The sequence below is a fragment of the Apostichopus japonicus genome, chromosome 7 (assembly GCF_037975245.1).
Source record: "Apostichopus japonicus isolate 1M-3 chromosome 7, ASM3797524v1, whole genome shotgun sequence".
Lineage (NCBI taxonomy): Eukaryota > Metazoa > Echinodermata > Holothuroidea > Aspidochirotida > Stichopodidae > Apostichopus > Apostichopus japonicus.
The window spans coordinates 4,594,273-4,614,473 of record NC_092567.1 but is presented as its reverse complement, the minus strand read 5'-3'; the positions used below and the strand labels follow the sequence as shown (position 1 = coordinate 4,614,473).

The window sequence follows — 20,201 nt, the reverse complement described above, 5'->3', positions numbered from 1 at the left end:
AACATAAACTTAAAAAATACATTTATTGATCAATATACTTCCCAAATGTGTGTCAGTTCAAAGCCTCAAGTAATATTTCGAGATGGTTTACGCTGGTTCATATCTCAATTAATTTACTATTTATTAGCACAACCTGGTACAGTTAATGGTTTTACGGTGGTTTAAGTCTGTTTTTTTTTTGTTTTTTTTTTGCAAAATGAAAGCCAATTTCTGAATATTGTACAAAACCTTTCTAATGTTAGTCAAAATGAGCTAGCAATGAATTACAAGTTTACATTATTTTTCCTCTACATGAAATTTTATTTTGAAAAATAAATGAAAACATTGATCATTAACATGCTGTTGCCTAAACACATTTACAAACAGGTGACACATATAACACCAACTAAGGAGGTTCCATTTTTTTTAATTCAATTTGATACATTATATGTCTGACTTATCCAGCTAACAAATAATGTTCTTATGGGCGTTTAGTATGATGTCAACGTTTGTTCAGAAAGAACATAAGAGCTGATTTCTAGGCACGTTTTATATTTCTTCGTAGGGCTCATTTAAATTATTTTCAAATACGACGTTACAGTACACGTGCAGCTAAGGTGTATTAATGCTACATTAGCATTGCATATAAATTGTAATAAGGGAAATTGGGTGTGTATACTCACCATGCAGGCGACGTGATGAAGTATTTCTCCTGAAAGGCAGATAACTAGCGACTCGTAGTTCCACTGTCCAAGGCGGTGGAAGGGGGGAAGGATTCGTAGGACTAAATTGTTTAAAAGTAGAGTATGTTACCCAAAGTTAGATGAAAATTTCAATTAATCCCACCCCATCCCTCTTCATGGACGTCTTTTGCCCATCAACTTTCTTCGGCGAAGTGTAAGAAGTCACTCATAGTAGAATCGTTGTAATACATCTTGACATATGGGGTCTGTAGAAATATTAGACAAAACGGTAAGGTGTTACCATGGAGATACAGGAACAATATCAATTAATAACCTAGATCTATAGCTATTTTCATGTTAATGCATAAAGGATGCAAATTGCCCTTGGATGTCGAACGTTAACCCGTCAAAATGTTAACAATACTTTCATAAACAGCGGTCAGTTTCACCCTTCATCGTCCGGATTACCTTTCATTTTGAATTAGGAAACACTTGCTGATACTGTATAGATAAACTAACAATATAGTAAGAAATAAAAGTAGGTAACTCGTGTTTTACGAGACGTTCATTGTGATTAATTATGAGACTCATATTGTTAACGCTGGATTCATGTTCATTGTAAAGTCAAAACAATAGAGCGAAAAAAGAGAAATAAAACATATATCTGTCAAATGATTTTCATCACGTGACACAAAGTGTTTCCAGTTCGTATTTTCTACAGCTTCCAAGTAGCTTGATTTCTCGTTCATCGTTCTGGACTTGTAAAAAAGTAACCTGGCTTTCAGTTTCTTGTTTTGACAGGGTTTTCATTTTGATCCTCTTTGTCCAAACAAAACAAATCGTTGTCTCTTCTTCACTCACTATTTCTATATCTACAATTTCTTCCATCCCTCCCATCTCTCCAATCTCTCCCATCTCTCTCTCTCAAAATACAAAACGAGATCAAGTCTAACTGTTACTATAGCCCTACTACCAGCAAACTAACATGTTCCTAGACAATGGTACCATGGTAACCAGAGATGCCCGGATGCTACGGGAGTATATTATGATCGCGAATTATTTTTCGGAACAGTGATTTTCTATCACTATAGTTGTGTTTATTTTCGCATTGGGGTCCCGGGATGCATCAAATACTTTTAAAACTTAATATCATTAGTTTTTTACGGCTTCGTAGGCAATATATCTCCGGGTCCAACAAGACTACTGACCATGTGTATTAAGCGAGCTCTTGAACGTGGGAACAATCACAGGGTAGCGCTTTCAGCACCCCTGAACATCGGTCTGAGTCCGCCCCTGCCCCCCCCTCTCCCTTCCCCTTCCACCGCTCATCGGTAACCTAGTGTTATTGGGACGGTTATTTATACTGGTTGATTAAATTATCGTTTTGGAAAATAAAGTAACGCTAGCAAGAAATACTCTGTCTTTCGCATTTAACACTTAAACTGTTAATAGTCGTTCGCACTATAATATGCATTATTATTATTATGCATAATTAACCTCTTTACTGTTAATAGCTTTCCACTGAAGATAAACTATGCTAATGATAACACAAGTTCCGTCAAAACAAAACATAAAGCAGAACCCAGTCTAGCATCGTCCAGAGAACCAACTAAAATAACTATCCCGTTAGATGTCAGTAATGATCAATTCAAGGAATTTCCTTTTAAAGGTACTACAGTATGGACGTCAGATAGTGACACGGCCTACCCAACATTTTACTTAACTTTTACACGAAATGTTACGATTGGCTTCAAATTTCTACAGGAAGAAGGGAGAGGGGTTGGTCCAGCTGGAAATATATAAACCACATTTATTCTTCAAACTCGTTACTATCAGAAATGGCGTTCACGGGCCATTTTAACACCCTAAGAATGCTGCAATCTTCACCAGCTCCTGAACTCTCACCTTTGTATTGCATAATAACGTGAGCCAATGTCCAATTTGATTTTGCTCCTACATTTATGAATTCTTATGAAAAGCACACGATGAGAGCTGAGTGACCTGGATATGGATCGGTAACGATTACATTAATGTTTGAAGGAATTGTCGAACTTTCATAACGAAGAGAATTTTAAACTTTGCAACTTAATTGAAAATGGCTACTCAGCTAGACGGGATCAGCTTATAAACAGGACGGAACATTTCCCTGCATCGCTTCAATGTAAGATAATACATTGGGTTGCATCGATTGATTTATCGTGATATCAAGGTGAAATCCCCCGAGTAGATCATTTGATGGTTACCGGCAGGGAAGAGGATGGGGTGTGGAGATAAGTGAACTGATTCTTGTACAGTAATCCAGTTTTACACAGAAATCACTTTTATATATAGGGAGAGGATTATATCCTTGTGCTATGAGTCAATATGGGTTGACATGTGTTATTCATTTTGTTATTTACATACTTATAATAAGAACTTATTTGGAATATTTCAAGCACACAGTAGAACATTTTTATAGAATTCAATCTTCACAAATCCTTTCGAGCATGGAATCAGAGCGACCACATCATAGGTGACCATGGTTTCATGGATTAAGCCTTCATGTGTATCATGTTCAGTACTACAATATTCGCAAGACGTACTCGTTAGGAATCCCTAAAATAATAACTGAAATAATAATAATGAACAGGACAAAAATTTCCAAGACATTTGAAACATTCAAAGTTTTATGTAACATGACTCGATTTATCTGAAATAACACTTTTAATATGGATGCATATGATGATTTACAACATTTAACTATACACTGCATTGTCTTTGTTTCTGTGTTATCTTATACATATTCATTACTTATATTTTTCCTCTTGTTTAGGGATTCAATGTGAGGAGTTATCAGGAAAGCCTGGCGAAATTCAACCGGGCAAGGCGCAAGTAACTGTAAGTCAATACAGCTGAATACTGTCTACCTTAGTATTTAACATTGTATTTGTTTACAATGATTGTATGCTACTTTTAATTGTAAAATCTTAATTTATTAGAATGCATCTCTTTATCAATAACCATAAGTTGTATTCCGATATCTGTGATTATCTATTTTATATGGTCACTAATATCATTTGCTTCAACTATAATTGGTTTTATTATATATTTCATTAACAAAGTTGATCCCTGATTAAATGCATAGAAATGAGTGATAAGTTACTTCCATTATCAGAAACATTGTTAGCTTGTTTCCCGTGTCACGGTGTTTTGTTAAGCTGGTGAGTAAAATTAATTGTTATGTTATGGTATTGCTGACGCTTTTTCCTGGGGGAATGGGTTCATTAAGTATCACTTCCCCATTATTCTACTTATAATTTAATATGATAACAATATTAACTAATATATACCATTTTCTTTTTACATTACAGCTCAATGCAAGATGTATATTCATCTGGCGATGCCAATCATCAGCAGGACTGTGACGTCATTCACTCAATTCTCAAAACGATGGCAGTAATTTCAGTGAGAAAGGATCTAATAAAGATTTAGGTTGTTACTGTTAACATCTCCCAAATACTACAAACAGCGTCTGATAGAGCTCCAGTATAATACACATGCAACTAGTCTAGTATGATTGTGACGTCACCAAATGCCTATATTCTCAAGACAATGGAATGGTGACTTGATGAAGACTTGACTTTGATATTCATTGTGAATGGATCTTGCAGAGAGATTAGATTGTAATATAATAGTAATCACTCCATAAACAATAACGAGGTGAAATTTGAAAGAAAACTGTTCAATTTACATGTTGTTTTAAAGGATTACTATATTCGGAATTTCAGTCTTTAAATGTAATAGTCCAAAAAAGGAGTGTTATTAATGTTTCTTCAGCTTTTCTGGTTTGGTAAGATAAATGTCTGGAAAACTCCTTTAATGTTACATTGCTGATGACGTCAACCCCTCAGTACAGGCCTAAATATTCATGTTTATTATGTGATTTTATACATTTGAATAACTCAACAAAATCAAGTTTTGTAATTACGTTCTTACACCAAAGCATAGTTAGATGATTTCAACAACATTTGTCCGTGTAGAATTTGTACTTCAATGTTAACATGTTATTTGAGGACATAAAAGTCTCTCATCCCATTGTGTTTTGTGTTGTATTTGATGAACCGACATAACTGTCTCCGTATTATATTATATAGACCAGTAACCTTTAACTCAGCTGTTCAAAGTAACTTGTCTCAAAATTAAACAAAATGTTATAGCAAAAGCAACCTAGACTGAATGCCAGTGGTCTACAACATAACAACATTAATGTGTGCTTAAAGTCATCCTTTAATATGCTTCATATTCAACAACTTAGTTTTGTGCGCTAAAGTGTACAAATGTAACCTTTTATGTTTTGGAAGTCACGTTGATGTCGTTCGGGGACTAGAGGGGTAGGTGATGGGAAGATACATTTTATCCTTTCACCATTTCTGAATCTGATGTATATGCTTCACTGATCACGATCTATCTTATATTGAGAGACAGCGCCCTCATTTTCGCCAACTACTTAAAAAGTATGATGACGTCATTGTTTATCAAGTTGAAGAAACAATTAACAAGTTGAAGAAACAATTAACAAATTGAATACTTATGTCTTTTGAATTTAGCTCAATGAAATTAAAACAAAAAGATGACAGCGAAGTACATGTTAGAAAGAATGAGTAACTATGAGAATCTCGTCCACGATGTTACCCACCTTTCAGACGGAGTTAACCACATGTAGCGTACATAATTTAAATTTATTGCTAGGTTTCTTATATTCGGAGAAGGGGGTGGGGTGTTTAGTAGATGCCTACTCCATCCTATCAAGAGATTAGGTTAACTTTGTAAACTGTTGATAACTCCTAATACTACAAAGAACTCCAATCAAAGATTCGATACATTGCATGACCATACAGGCTACTTAGTATTGTAAAGTGTATAACAAGTCATTCCTTACGTTTTATTACCAACATTACTGTTCACATTTACTTTCTCTTTTAACTCTAAATGTGTTTGCTCTTCAAGCCAACATCAAATTACTAAGAACCAATCAAGGTTCTAATGACGTCATCCATCAACCACTACGTCATCAGTATATGAGACTATACATCCCTATCTTATTCTTTGTGTGTATGTGGATGGGCGGGGGGGGGGGGGGGGGGGGGGGGGGGTAGTGTAGGAGGGGATAAATGACGTACCCTCTACATTGGTGACCAAGTAATTTATATAGTAGTCATTTGCACCACCACCAGTATACGCTTATTGTATAATGTGAATTAAACTGTAATGTGCATTATCTTTTAATTTTCTTTCCCCCCATTATGTAACAAAGTCTTTGTTACTTGCGTAACTGAAGAAAGAGGTTTCACTTACTCGTGTCCCTGGTCAAGTATTGCTGGTGACCTGTTCTCAGCCTCCATGCACTCCTCAAGTGCAGGGTATAACACCCTTCATTGGTCCAATTGTGTGTAATGATATGATTCATCCCAACTCCAGACCCCTATCTTCGATCCCCACCCCCACCTCATTCCCCGACAAGCACTTTACTACTTAGACTATAAAAATAACGGCTAATTCTGTTAATACTTCTAAACCATTTTTAAGCAGACATGTTTGGAATGCTTTAGATAAAATATGTACATACTGTATCCACATTCACTCAGTAACTAAGATTGCGTGTTTCAACTGTTCTGTGGTTTTCTTCGTTCCTCCTTTTACTAATTTGAATTAAACTGTGACGTATCGGTTACGTAATGTCTTAAATCTCACACGAGTAGAGTCACATTAATTGTGTCAATGTAAAGACTAAATGAAATTCGTTGGTTATCTACAAACCATTGTGTTATTAAAATCGATCTACGAGAACTTAGAGGTGATATTAATGAATATCTGTGACATGTTTGTTTTAAACCAGCATTTCTTCATTTCTTTCTGTTCCAATGTTTTGTCGTTCTTAACATGACGACAATAGGATGACGTGACAAATCTTAAAAGGATAGTACAGGGAAAATTTATTTGATTATCATATAATAAGCATCCAATTCCTGCCTTGCATTTTTGAGATATCGATAGCTGAAATTGTCACAATTTGTAATATATGTGAACTTGAAGCAAACAGGTGTGACGTCATAGTTACATCACACTGATAGTAAATGTTCTGTATATTCCTATGTTTAATTTTCTTGATATGACATTGGATTCTATAGGATTACAACTTTGCTTTCGGGGATTTGAAGATATTAATACCCAAATTACTGTAGTATATTCATATTTTATTGAATCCTCATTTTGAAAAAGAAATAATGGATGTACATTTCCAATGAAATAATGGATACTTTCATACTTGCTTTATGTAGATGTTTTGTAAGTAAGAAGGTGTGCCCTATTGTTTTGGGGTTGTTCAGATTGTAGCCAGACTTGGTATACAGTTGTTGGTTAATAGCTGGTACATGTGGGCAACAAATTCCAGGCACATTTTTACGCTGACAGGGCCCAACTTTTGTTACCAACCCACATGCGTTTTGGGACACATTATTTGGGCCTGAATTTGTGTGGAACCATTTGAGCGCAAAATTCTGTTGGGCCAATTTTCTTGGGAGGTGCCAATAATTGAAACTTGCAAATAATTCCACAACCTTAAATCAGATCATATCCAAACATTGAATACAATTTTGGTTAACAGCGGGTACATGTTGGCATAAATATTATGATATTTGGGTGATGGTTACTACACTTTATTATTCTACTATTCAAGTAACCATAGTGACCGTTGGACTCTTGTTAGTATTTTATCGTCTTTACTTACCTTCCGTTGTTATTATAGTCCTCAATAAAGCCTTGTCTGTTAAGACCATACGATCATGTGAGCTTACAAAATTTAACAATATTGAATATGAACATAACGCTGATGATGTTCTGTACATAAAGTAAACATTAAATATAATGGTATGCTCTCTGTGTTTAATTTTTATTATTTCATTTTTTTTTCATTTTAATGAATCTTTTAAAGTGTCTATTTGTTTGTGAGACTAAAGGAGAATCAAACCCAACAATCATTTATATGGTATTTGTTAGGTAAACTATCGAATATTGTAATAGTATGTAATAGGTAAGCTCTCGATCATTTTAATATTATATGATAGGTTAGCTATCGATCATTTTAATATTACGTGATAGGTAAGCTATCGATCACTGTACTATCATGTGATAGGTAAGCTATCGATCTTTGTAGTATCATCTAATAGGTAAGTTATCGATCATTGAAATGTTATGTGATAGGTTAGCAATTGATCATAATTAATATTATGTGATAGGTAAGTTATCGATCATTTTAATATTATGTGGTAGGTAAACTATCGATCATTTTAATATTATATGATAGGTAAGCTATCGATATTATGTAATATGTAAGCTCTTGATCATTTTAATAGTATGTGATAGGTAAGCTATCGATCATTTTAATATAATGTGATAGGTAAGCAATTGATCATATTTAATATGATGTGATATGTAAGCTATCGATCATTTTAATATAATGTGATAGGTAGGGTATTGATCATATATACTATTATATGATAGGTAAGCTATCGATCATTGTAATGTTATGTGATAGGTAAGCAATTGATCATATTTAATATGATGTGATATGTAAGCTATCGATCATTTTAATATTATGTGATAGGTTAGAAAATAAACATATTTATGATTATGTGATATGTAAGTTACTGATCATTTTAAAATGTTGTGATAGGTTAGAAAATAAACATATTTATGATTATGTGATATGTAAGTTACTGATCATTTTAAAATGTTGTGATACGTAAATTATCGATCATATTATATATCAATCATTGTTGTATTATGTGATAGGTTAGCTATCGATCATTTTGATATTACGTGATAGGTAGGCTATCGATCATATTTACTAGTATATGATAGGTAAGCTATGGACGAGCAAGTCACTTTAGGTCACTTACGCATGAAAAAAAAAAAACATTTTTGATTTTGGAGGTATCGATTCTTGAATTATTGTTAAGATACAAGACTCGTATATTTGAATAAGTTTTATTTTGTTTTCATTTTGTGTACAATAATTGCTTCATTAACAGTATCTTTTATAAGGTTTATAAGCAGAATGTTAAACAGTTCTTGTTTTATCATTACATAATTTTGTATCTAGTACAATCAAGTAATTCTTAAATGAAAAGATTGTCTCTGTATAGTATATACTTCTCATTCTGTTCTTACATTGTTATTTTATTGCGTCTTATAAATGAGTCTACTTGTTTCATTTTATTTCAGATCTTCTTTATTTCTTTAAATTCCGATACTTTTCTTCGATTTATATTTGTAAGACTAACTAATACTTGCTCTAATTATTGTTATATTTAGTCATTAATTATCAGATTGCATTCTGCTTCATCCGTTTATTAATTTTACTTCTTTCAAGATTTAGTTGCTTTCTTTCGTTCCCCCTTTTTTCTATATCCTGAATTAATCTTTGATATTACTCACGCGTCATACAGTGAATATTAGAAGAATATTGTTAAATGTTATCATAGTAACAATGACTGGCTGTCTACCGTTAAACTATTGATTGTATTACTCAAAATCATACTAAAACGTTGTTTTAATTAATAACAATGACATGTTTTGTTTTTTAATCCAGTTCTGTGTTCCATTATTATGATCTCTAATGGTGTTTCTTTGAAGACAATAGGAACAAGTGACTTTGACGTATTATAGTAACATTTTAACATAAAAGTAACGAAGATAATGGTCTGTATACTTAACATAAACCTTAAATGCAATGATCGGCTCTCCATACATATCTTTCATTCTTCTTGTATCGTTATTTTGCTTCTTCTTATTACTGGTGCTGCTTGATGATTAATGAATATTCATGATCTCTACATTATAATTTAGTTCTTGTCGTATTTGCTTGAAGCCAATTGGATATTATGAAGCCTCAAGATTACCAATATTACCCAAGCCCCGTCCCGCAAAACTGAATATATTTACATAACTATAAAAACACAGATTCACATATAAATATGGAAGAAATCACTGCGTTGCAGTATCTGTTTATGATATTACATATTTCCAAGGATATAGTTATCCCTTTATTTTGTAATTGTTCTTGGTATCTTCCGTATTCCTGCATGTAAGTACAAATATACAATGTTTGCAACAAACACACTTGTTCCTAGGCGATCCTAGTCTCTCATTGTGATACAATCACCGATTCATCCCGTTTATCTGTTACTATATCATAAGTCCATATCGAAGAATCTAATGATGAAATTATTGATATTGTAATGTCAATGGAAGCAATAAAAGAAAACTAATCGGAGAAATATTGTCAACAGTGTTATCTCTGTGTAACATGTAGTCTGTGTACTAACTTGTAATTCCAACCTTTTACTCTGTTCTGTCCTGCGTCAAGGTCACACAGAAGGTTATGGCTATACAGTAACTCTCCGGCAAAACATTATTCTGGTATAGTTGCGGTCGAGATTAAGAAATTCTCCCTATGAAATTGTTGATATCGCTATGTGTGCCTTTTATACTTTCTCTTCAAGTTCATCCCAACATTTTCTAGAAACAAGTGCTTTATGAAAGATTTTAAACTTCCAACTGATTTCATTTCATTCAAATATTCAAGGGTGTATAATAAAATGATCGTAAAGTACATTGCTCAATAAGGCATCTGGTGACCATTATATGATTTTATAGCGTACTTTGGGCAATATCTGAATCATCTCCAGGCAGGAATTTTAACGGTTTTAAATTGTCCTTGTTTCTTTTCTTAAAGAAACGAATTTCACTCCTCGTCCCTATACGAGGATCTCTCCTTGTCAATATCCATTGTGTTGATCATTGACGTCTCTGCACGCATGGGGCCGGGTGGGGGTGGGGGTGGGGAGGGGTGTTCCTTGCGGATTCCCTCCATTGTATTAACCTTAAATCGAGATGAACTTCCTCATTGAATCTTATTTGGTAAATTTGGTAAAAACTGGTATATCAATGATACCGATACTCCTGGCCACTATATTCTTACTGGATTCATTTCTCCCGTACAATGTCCTTTCCCTTCCCCGTTCGTCTTCAACTGTACTGGATACCACGTATGTCTGTTTCTATGTATTGACAACGTCATAATACTTATCAATATATGTTAACATTTTTGGGGGCCTTTGTTAGGTAACACTTTGTCACACCCGTCTGCAGGGTTTTCCTTAAACTGCCCCCTAAAATGAAAACGAAATTGTAAATTTGCTGAGAATGTTCATTATACATCGTTGCCGATATCCGATTCTATTTTATTTTATAATTTAATGTCGTGGAGTTGAAGTTTTGCTTCATAGACTTGTTTTTAACATAGATTCCAATCCTTTCTTGTTTTCACTCTCTTTGACCCAGTTTCTAAAAGTCGTAAACATTGACCAATATTGATGTCTGGCAGTAATATAAATGGCATATGTAACCCTTCATAGATTGATTTTGTGGTCTTGCAGTAAAATAGATATATCGTCTCATTAACACCGCGGTTTATGGTATACCACCAGCTGAGAGATTGTGGAAATTCATCCTAAGCAAGCGATATTATCAGATTGATACAAAGTTCAGTGATGGGGTAATGATTGCTCCTAGTTTTAAGTGTTTAATTAGTCAAAGAACTGATAATAATCAACAAATTAATAAACAAATAAAACAGAACACACATCGAAGTTCAATGGGGAAGTGGGGGGGGGGGTGGGTGGCTGTAAATCTAATCACACTAGCATATATGACGCCGTGATCAATTGTTGGTGCGTAAGTTATGCATCACCCATAGAAATTGAAGTAGGGAGAATTACGTCATGCGACATATACTGAAGCCACCCATTTAACTGGTGGCGCTTTGCTTGTACGGCAAGACAGTAACGGAGCTAATAAAAACACTACGTGTTTGAAATAACTAAAGTGATAAAGTTGACATTAATCACTCGAAATGGTGATATCGCGTGCTGCACTTGGGTGCCAAAATCGTGAAAAATGTAGCAGTGGACTGTAGTTTCACAGGTAATTCTTAGGAAGCAATAGTAGAAGCAATTACATAGGAATATAATTACTTTACTAGTGTCGTCCAGCTGCTGTATTGTAAATCACTGGACCCTGGATATAGTAAGCCTAGGCCCCTAGACCGGCTGTCCTTTTGAATGCGATATGACTAAAAGCCTAGTGAAAAAAATGATCACCACCTCATTTTACTTAAAAAATGTATACCTAACGATAGATCCACATGCTATAATAACGTGGGATGACGGTTATGATATCATGGGCGTATCACTAACATTTCAGTACTAGGGAATAGGCTTAGCCTAACTTATGTTTATGTACGTAGCCTTGCCCCTTGGTGGGATATGTAATCTTGCATAAACTACTACCCAATTTGTAACATTATTTCTCAGACCTGCATGTTGCGGAAGGGGGGGGGGGAGGGTGGAGAGGGTTACATTTTCAAGGGACAACTATGACAATATCTGAGTGGAGCACTAAAATAATGCAAGCAAGAAAAATGTTTGCCATGTGCCTCTTAGATGAAATTACACTTCCAGATATTAAAAGTTGTACAAAACACTCCACTTATTCAAGTCATTAGAGGCGATACAAAAATTCAGACTTGATTCTTAAGTCAGGAGTATAGTACTTACCAGTCTGGTCGCTATAACAGGTCTCTGTTTTGCAAAGTACACCTACTCTTTCACAAAAACGGGTAAAATCAAATTCAATTTCAAAGTCGAATGCACAATGTACACTCTAAAAAAGTTGGTCAATTTTTTTGCCCAATTTTTAACCAACGCTGGGGAAGTATGTATCCAACCAACTGTTGAGCATTTTTTGCCCAAATGCCGCTGGGTAATGTTTCTACTCATAGTTGGGCATATTATTTTACCCATAAATAGTAATTAAGAAATTACCTAACTGGCCTGTTGGGCAATGTTTATCATTTGTTGGCGAAATGTTGAATACGCATATCATATGGTTGGGTATCCTTCACTACTAATTGGGCAACATAGGGCTATTAATTGGTCGATATTTCGACATTATTTAAGCAGTTTTTCTCCCTTTATTGGGTAATGGATAGTTAATCAATATATTCATAATGATCAATACAGGTATTTCACTATTTCACCGTTTTTTACTGACTATACACAAAAATGTTGAATGATATACCTTAAAATAGGTGGGATGAACATGGAAGGTTGGATGATTGTGAACAAATACAGCATACACCAAACCAAAAAGACTGATCTAACAACACAGTGTATTGTAGGATGATTTATTTAACATCTACTTTCTTGAAGCAGCATATCAAAACAAATTTAAAGCAGATAAAACAGATGAAATCATGAAGAAAAAATACACTTATCACATCCCACTGCTATTGTAGCATGCTACTACTGTCAATCAATTGTCATAGTAACATGTAACTGTCATCCACCCATTGCTATTGTAGCATGCTTCTCTCATCCACCCATTGCTATTGTAGCATGCTACTCTCATCCACCCATTGCTATTGTAGCATGCTACTCTCATCCACCCATTGCTATTGTAGCATGCTATTCTCATCCACCCATTGCTACTGTAGCATGCTGCTCTCATCCACCCATTGATATTGTAGCATGCTACTCTCATCCACCCATTGCTATTGTAGCATGCTACTCTCATCCACCCATTGCTATTGTAGCATGCTACTCTCATCCACCCATTGCTACTGTAGCATGCTGCTCTCATCCACTCATTGCTATTGTAGCATGCTACTCTCATCCACCCATTGCTATTGTAGCATACTTCTCTCGTTCACCCATTGCTATTGTAGCATGCTACTCTCATCCACCCATTGCTACTGTAGCATGCTACTCTCATCCACCCATTGCTATTGTAGCATGCTTCTCTCGTCCACTCATTGCTATTGTAGCATACTTCTCTCGTTCACCCATTGCTATTGTAGCATGCTACTCTCGTCCACTCATTGGCACAAGTCTAGATAAGCTTTAAAAGATGACAAAAGGCTGATTTCCATATTAAATCTTCTATCAGTAATAGAAAACTAATCCAAATGTAGGCAGCACAGGTGGAAACACATATCTTATGTTTCAGCATGTTCAATTACATTTTAGTTTTGTTGGAACGAGACTGGTTAGCTAACACCAGATCATTGTGATGCTAAACCAAAGCTAGGGGTACCATCATGTCATGTTAGTACATGTTGCACAGGTTTTCCGAAATATTAACTGATTTTGTAAGACATTACTGTGATGGTGTTAATGAATATAATCTATTAAAACAAATTATTTTTGGCTGATTCAGTATGAAATAAAATGGCAAACACTTAACCATGAATGATGAAACCAAGTTAACTGATACTGTACTTCACCAAATTCCTTGAACGCCAAGCCATGAAAGCTTAGTAATAGAACAATGGAAGTTAAGAAAAATCATCTGTAATTTTACACAGTATTTACACTTTAAATTTGTTCTATCAAGATGTAATGCATGATATAAATACAATGAATAGTTAGGAATAAAGAACTACTTTGAATCTGATGCGATGAATGCACGCAGATTTCGAATGGAACTTGTGATGCTTGCCTAAGTGAAGTCATAGATCACTACCTGCAAAAACTGCCATGCAATCTTACACATTGGTTGATATTCAATGTCAAATATGTAAATGGCCTTAAAGCATACGTAAATAGCTTTCATGAGTGACTGCTGAGGTAGTGCGTTCCCTTCTATGATGATATAAGTTTGTGATGGAGTTATCCGACTTCCCCTGCACACAACAAATGGCTGTGGGGTTTCTGTTGCTTTGAGGGTCTTTACATATTGGTCTATGTCAAACACTTCCTATGAAAAGAAAGAAAAATGCAATATTTTAAGAAGTGTAGTTATCCACAATTTCATGAAATGACACAAATGTAAAAAACCATGTAGCTATGAATATATATATATATATATATACATATATATATATATGTATATATATATATATATATATATATACACACACACATATACATATATATATAAAATATAAATGTAAATATAAATGAGCAGTCTTCAACAATTTTGAGATCCCTCTAAGCTCCCCATTTTACTGGAGCTGTCAAGAAAACTTTCAAAAGTTTTACCCAGTGACCTCAAATAACGTTTGACCCCCCCCCCCCCCAAAAAAAAGGGATAGACTTCTTTCACTGAATATGGTTGATATACACATCAAATATGAGATCTGAGCTTCCCAGTCTGAGTTATTTGAGTCACTATTTCAAACCTGCTGTTTAAGCCCTGCATTCAAATGGGGATGTAGAAAAACTTACTGGTTGCACATCAATGAAGCAGTTTACTGAATCATTTGCTGAGTTGTGACCCTTTCTACCCTTTCCACTCCTTCCACTTCTGAATATGATAGCTAACAGGGAAAAGGCCAGATTCTTTGTGTCTTCTGTGAAGATAAAAACAGTTAAACTGTTAATTATTCACCCCTTAAAACTGGCTAGTTAAATTTCTGCAGAATACAAAATATAATATTTAGGCACCCTTTAAAATTTCTTAAATGACTCTTGCCATCTTCATGAAAAAACTTCACTTTCTGTTTATGAGAATCACTTTCATTGTTTAACTTTCATTGTAGTAATGAGAGAAGCAGTATACATTCTAACCCTTGGTAACGTTAAACAACCAAGTTTCCAAATATTCATTAAGTGAACATTTTTGTATAGTCTCTAGAAGAGGCACTTTGCAGATTTTGACCTCTGGCTGGTGACCTATTTCTATTAACAAGAATAAATTAAGGATAACAACCTCACAAGATATGATCATATATCAACACACAATGGTGCATGTGCATGGACAGATTCACAGAGACACAGTCTGATAAAGGGTTGTCACTGACATGCATGTGCCATTTACATTGCCTGATTGATGTAAAGATGGAAATATTGCCTTGCCGATGTGAGAGTACCACAGACTTGGAGTCCCCCTAAAACTTAACCCAATGTTAGACTTCATTATTAACCATTTAAAAGGTTTCTTCCAATTGTCCAACAATTAAAAGGCTCTATTCCTTGATTTTTGAACAGCAATCACCAATGAGAGGCAGCATACTATTAATTGCAGGAACCGTATTTTAAGTACAAAGCAGTGAGCATACTTTACTGTCAATATCACCATTACTGTACCTACAGCTCATGAGAATCTAATTTGATGAACCAACAAGTCAACATATGTCTGTTTGTTTTGTATATTTAGGCTTACCCTTTGTGAGGTCATCAATTTTTGTATTCTGCATACCTAGGACCTCCCTCCAATTTAGCTGTTGGCTGTATAAAATAACTTTTCTTGCCACCTTCTCCCATCTTTGATAGAGTTTGTTTGATCTTGATGGATACAGCAATGCAAAGTCTTGCTCAATCTAAAATGAAAATGAAATAGTTTTTTTAAGTCACCAGTGGAACATGACTCTTTTTGGGAACAGCTGCATGCTATACATGGAAAGACTCACACATTAAAAAGCTTAGAAAATAGTTATTGTGGAACCCAATTATTTGTGGATTAAATGATAACTAATGATAATTATTTCAGACCATTAACAGCCAAACAACATACATAAAGTAACCCAGGGTAACAATGGTTTCATGAGAACAAACTATCAGTGAACACTGTTTGGCATTCTGCTTTTCTATTCCCCCTCAATGTGTAAGAACATAGATTACCTGCAGATTTTACATACACAACTTTCATTTAAGCCTTACAAAAACAAATCAAATTTGTCTATAGCCAGCTGTCTTTAAAGATAAAAAAATATATGAAAATGCCTAACTTGGCTGGAATGAGTGTCAGGTGCAATCATATTAATCATTAAAAAAAAAGCAAAGTATTTAATAGAATTTTACCATTCCTGGGTCCAACAATCACGAAAACTCAGCAATGGTGGTGTTAACACTCCCCAGACTTTCTTTTATTCTCTTTTGGCGGTAGAAAGCTGTTTTACCCATGAAAACAGTAACTTGGTCTTCAGGTTCCTTGTTGTATTTAAGCCATTGATTCATCATAACAAGTTCTTCTTCATTTTCAGGTGCTACTGGTGCTGAGAAATGAATTGTAAAGTAACTTCTATGTAATTGTTTTTGCTTTGTGCGGGCTTATTGCACTTACTCTTGTATGCTGACTGCAAAATGAACTGGACAGGCTTGTTAATGCTGTTATATACAACTTTAGGTGTTCATCTGGATGATGTTACTCAATATGTAATATGTACCTACAGTACCACTATCCTGCAAAAGATGATAGAAATCTATCCTACTAAAACTGAGAAAGGATAATTTAAGCCATGCCTCATTGTTACTATTCTTGTTATAGCTACCCCAAGAAACAGGCAGACTTCACTCACCACAAGGCATCTGTTGTAATCAATCCATTATAATTGTTATAGAGATATAGTCTTTACAAGCTTTTGTAGCCACATAATGTATTAAATGTTAGCACACATTTACCTTGACTGCGAACAACTTTCACCCTGCTTTTATTGGCAATGCCATGTACATGCTTGAGGTGGAAAAAAAGTTTCTTGTTGCCTCCTATAGTCCTAAGGCATTTGAAACAGGTGCATCTTTAGAGCTTACCTCTTCTCGCCAACCCTTTAAAAATGTCAGTCTCAGTCCGACTTTAGGAATCAATTCTTTTATACTTAATTCATCCAACAAGGCGAATGCAGTCACATCAATTCCATTTTCTGTTGAGAAAAAAAAGAAGAAAAACAATGAACCAAAACTTAGCATTGACAGCAGAGTTTGAAAGCTTCGGGAGTCATATCATTTGACTGTAATAGGACTGGATTTTGATGGATGCTGCCCTATTGGAAGCTTTTGCTTTCAAATTTTAACTTTGAAGTCAGTTTTGAAGGAAGTTCCATATACTATTAGCACATGTTAATTTGTTTGTGGTATTGGGCAATTTATTTTTCTGGTGTAACCTGCAAAGCATCCTCAGTGATAACACTTATCACAGTTTGCAGCTTTAATTTATTTGCAGGAACATCCCTTAAAATTAATTTATATTGTATATATTCAGTATTACAACTGACTGAACAGTGCCCTAGCCCCCCCCCCCTTTTAGTGACAGTGGTTGCAACATTAATAAATACAACCATGCACAATTGTGACAACAATTTAATTCATTGCCATCAAGGTATATCTGATGCATGGCTTGACATAACCCACAGCTGAAAGAAGCTGCGCCATCATGCCCTTTATATTTTGCCATTAGTGCCCCATCTTACAGTGTTGTACATTGTAAACTTGTATTACACTTAGTTGCACTATAAACTACGGTGCCTAAGTCTGTTGGCTCCGCCCAGCACTGAACATTTTCACCCAGCACTATAAAATCGCCAATTACGCTGTTCACTATATCCATCTGGTGCAAGGAAAACTTCAAATATCTAACCTATATTACTCAATTACTGATAGAAATTTTGAAATTCTACACTTAAAATGTTGTGTATAGTATTAAATCAATCTTACGTTCTAAATTATTGTGGTAGTTTGCATCGTTAAAGCATCAGTTCATTTATAGTTAACCTACATAGGCTTAGCTTATTATCGTTGGCGAGCTTTGCATGTGACCTACTGTACGTACCGTTAGTTACTGGATCTGAATACTGCATTTGTCATTATATGCAAGCGATTTGCCTCATTGAAGCTAGCGGCCACTAAGTACAAGCGCAGACAGTACTCTGATGCATATATAGCTCAATATCAATGATGAAATGATGAATGCTGTTACAGTGTTAGTGGCTGCTCTTAGTCTTAATGGCTGCTAGCTTCAAGCAAGTAAGCAGTTAACTGGTGCACATATAGTGATCACTAAACTAACTTGGCCCTATTCCTATGCGCATAGCCTAGGCCTACAGGATTTGTTCTCAATCTTACCATTTTTTTTTTAAGTTACAATGTATTGGCTAGGGTAATACAGGCTTAAACTACGTTAAGTGGTTATGTTTGAAGTAAATATTCAAAGACATCGTCAGTTTTAAGGGCTCCAAAAGTAGCATAATCTGGTACCTGATACTGAGCAAATTTAATTTGACTTCCATCCCCCTACTCTCACGTTGAGTTTGACTCGAGTTGACATTTCCCCTCGTTTTGACCCTTCCCCAATTTGTCACTAGAATAACAACCAGTTCGCTAATTCTAAATTAAAAAATTCCTGGGCACAACCCTAGGTTACTAGACCTAACGTCAGACGGTAGGGTTTGCTTGGTAGCTTTATTTGTACAAATTCGATTGAGCAAATTTGGCATAGCCTAACGTTAAACCTGTGCTAGTTGGCCAGTAGCATAGGCTAAGTATGTAGGCTAGAAAAGTACTACGTACACTACTACTATCTACGTACCCTTGGAACTTGTACATTAATGAATTTCATGCACGGTTATCTGGTGTCAAGTTAGGTCCCAAAGTCTTTCGTCAATATTAACATCAATACAATTCCAATTCGATCGTTGCAGCTACTAGTAGTAGTATAACAATATAGCCAAAAGCTAGAGCTAATCTGGACCAAGGCTATACTAGTTAAGTTACGTTTGACCTATCGAGTAACGTTACTCATTATGCTTTTCGACCTTACCTGACGCTATCTCTTTGTATACCAATATTTACATCATTTTCATATCAACATAATGTAGGTTTGTAATTTTGTTAGCCTGCTCTTCAATAGTACATTCTTACCTTGAAACTTGTCTATCAGCTCTTCAACCCCCCATTTTTGTAGGATTTCTTCGATAGGCCTGCCAATCTTCTATATTTTCATCTACACTCGTCATCTACACTGTATGTATGAGCTATGCGATGATACGTAACGTACGGTGTTTGTCCACGCAAACACACACAAATGTATAGGCAAAACGTTCATTTTTTCGTCGCAGATGTGCGCGTCGCCCCAGTCAGTACCAGTGACTTTCGATTTGGCGGGACGCTTACCAAATGTTGGGTATATTCCATTCACTTTGCACAGCGGTTTACTAAATTCTGTTTTACTATAAGTTGGTCAACACATAGAGCAGGGATTTTGCCCAATATTGTTCAAGAACTCCCCAACCGAGCATTTGCCCAGAAAATATTACCCATCTTTTTTAGAGTGTATGTATATGCAGACGTACAAATGATCTGGCTTTTGCAGTATAACGCAAAGCGCCCTCATTATTTTCAAGGCTTCACTACTTAAACACACGGCGATGTAATGACTTACTGGACATTATAGTAATGTGTGCCTTGTTGGAGTCATATTATATCGTTCAAATTCCGTTGAAATACTTGTGGTGTTTTTTCTTTTCTTCAGTAAAGTGTATTTTTCTTGTAATTGCCTATACATTTGTTTCAAAAGTAATGTGAAAATAAGAACATGTTGTCGGGACGGGTGTTATTTAAAGAGAAAATTCAAAAAATGATGTTAAATATATATACTCTTAGAAGAGAGGGGTAGAGTTGGTGGTATCAGGAGAGAGTTGTAGGGTGAAGTACTTCATTCAGTGAC

General features: G+C 35.1%; 1 protein-coding gene and 1 long non-coding RNA gene across 2 annotated transcripts in view; both read left to right on the top strand.

The window, feature by feature from the left end:
• Window positions 1-20,201, top strand: part of LOC139969978 (NLR family CARD domain-containing protein 4-like) — a 585,990-nt gene that overhangs the window by 83,817 nt on the left and 481,972 nt on the right. The window contains exons 9-10 of the mRNA XM_071975471.1: window positions 3,475-3,539; window positions 4,013-5,783. Of these exons, the coding sequence (XP_071831572.1) occupies window positions 3,475-3,537 (63 nt within the window). The 3' untranslated portion in view covers window positions 3,538-3,539; window positions 4,013-5,783. Of the gene's footprint in view, window positions 1-3,474; window positions 3,540-4,012 lie in introns of the transcript that reaches the window.
• Window positions 5,780-9,988, top strand: LOC139970005 (uncharacterized). The gene is made up of 2 exons (XR_011793886.1): window positions 5,780-8,304; window positions 8,374-9,988. It is a non-coding gene; the product is annotated as an uncharacterized lncRNA (long non-coding RNA).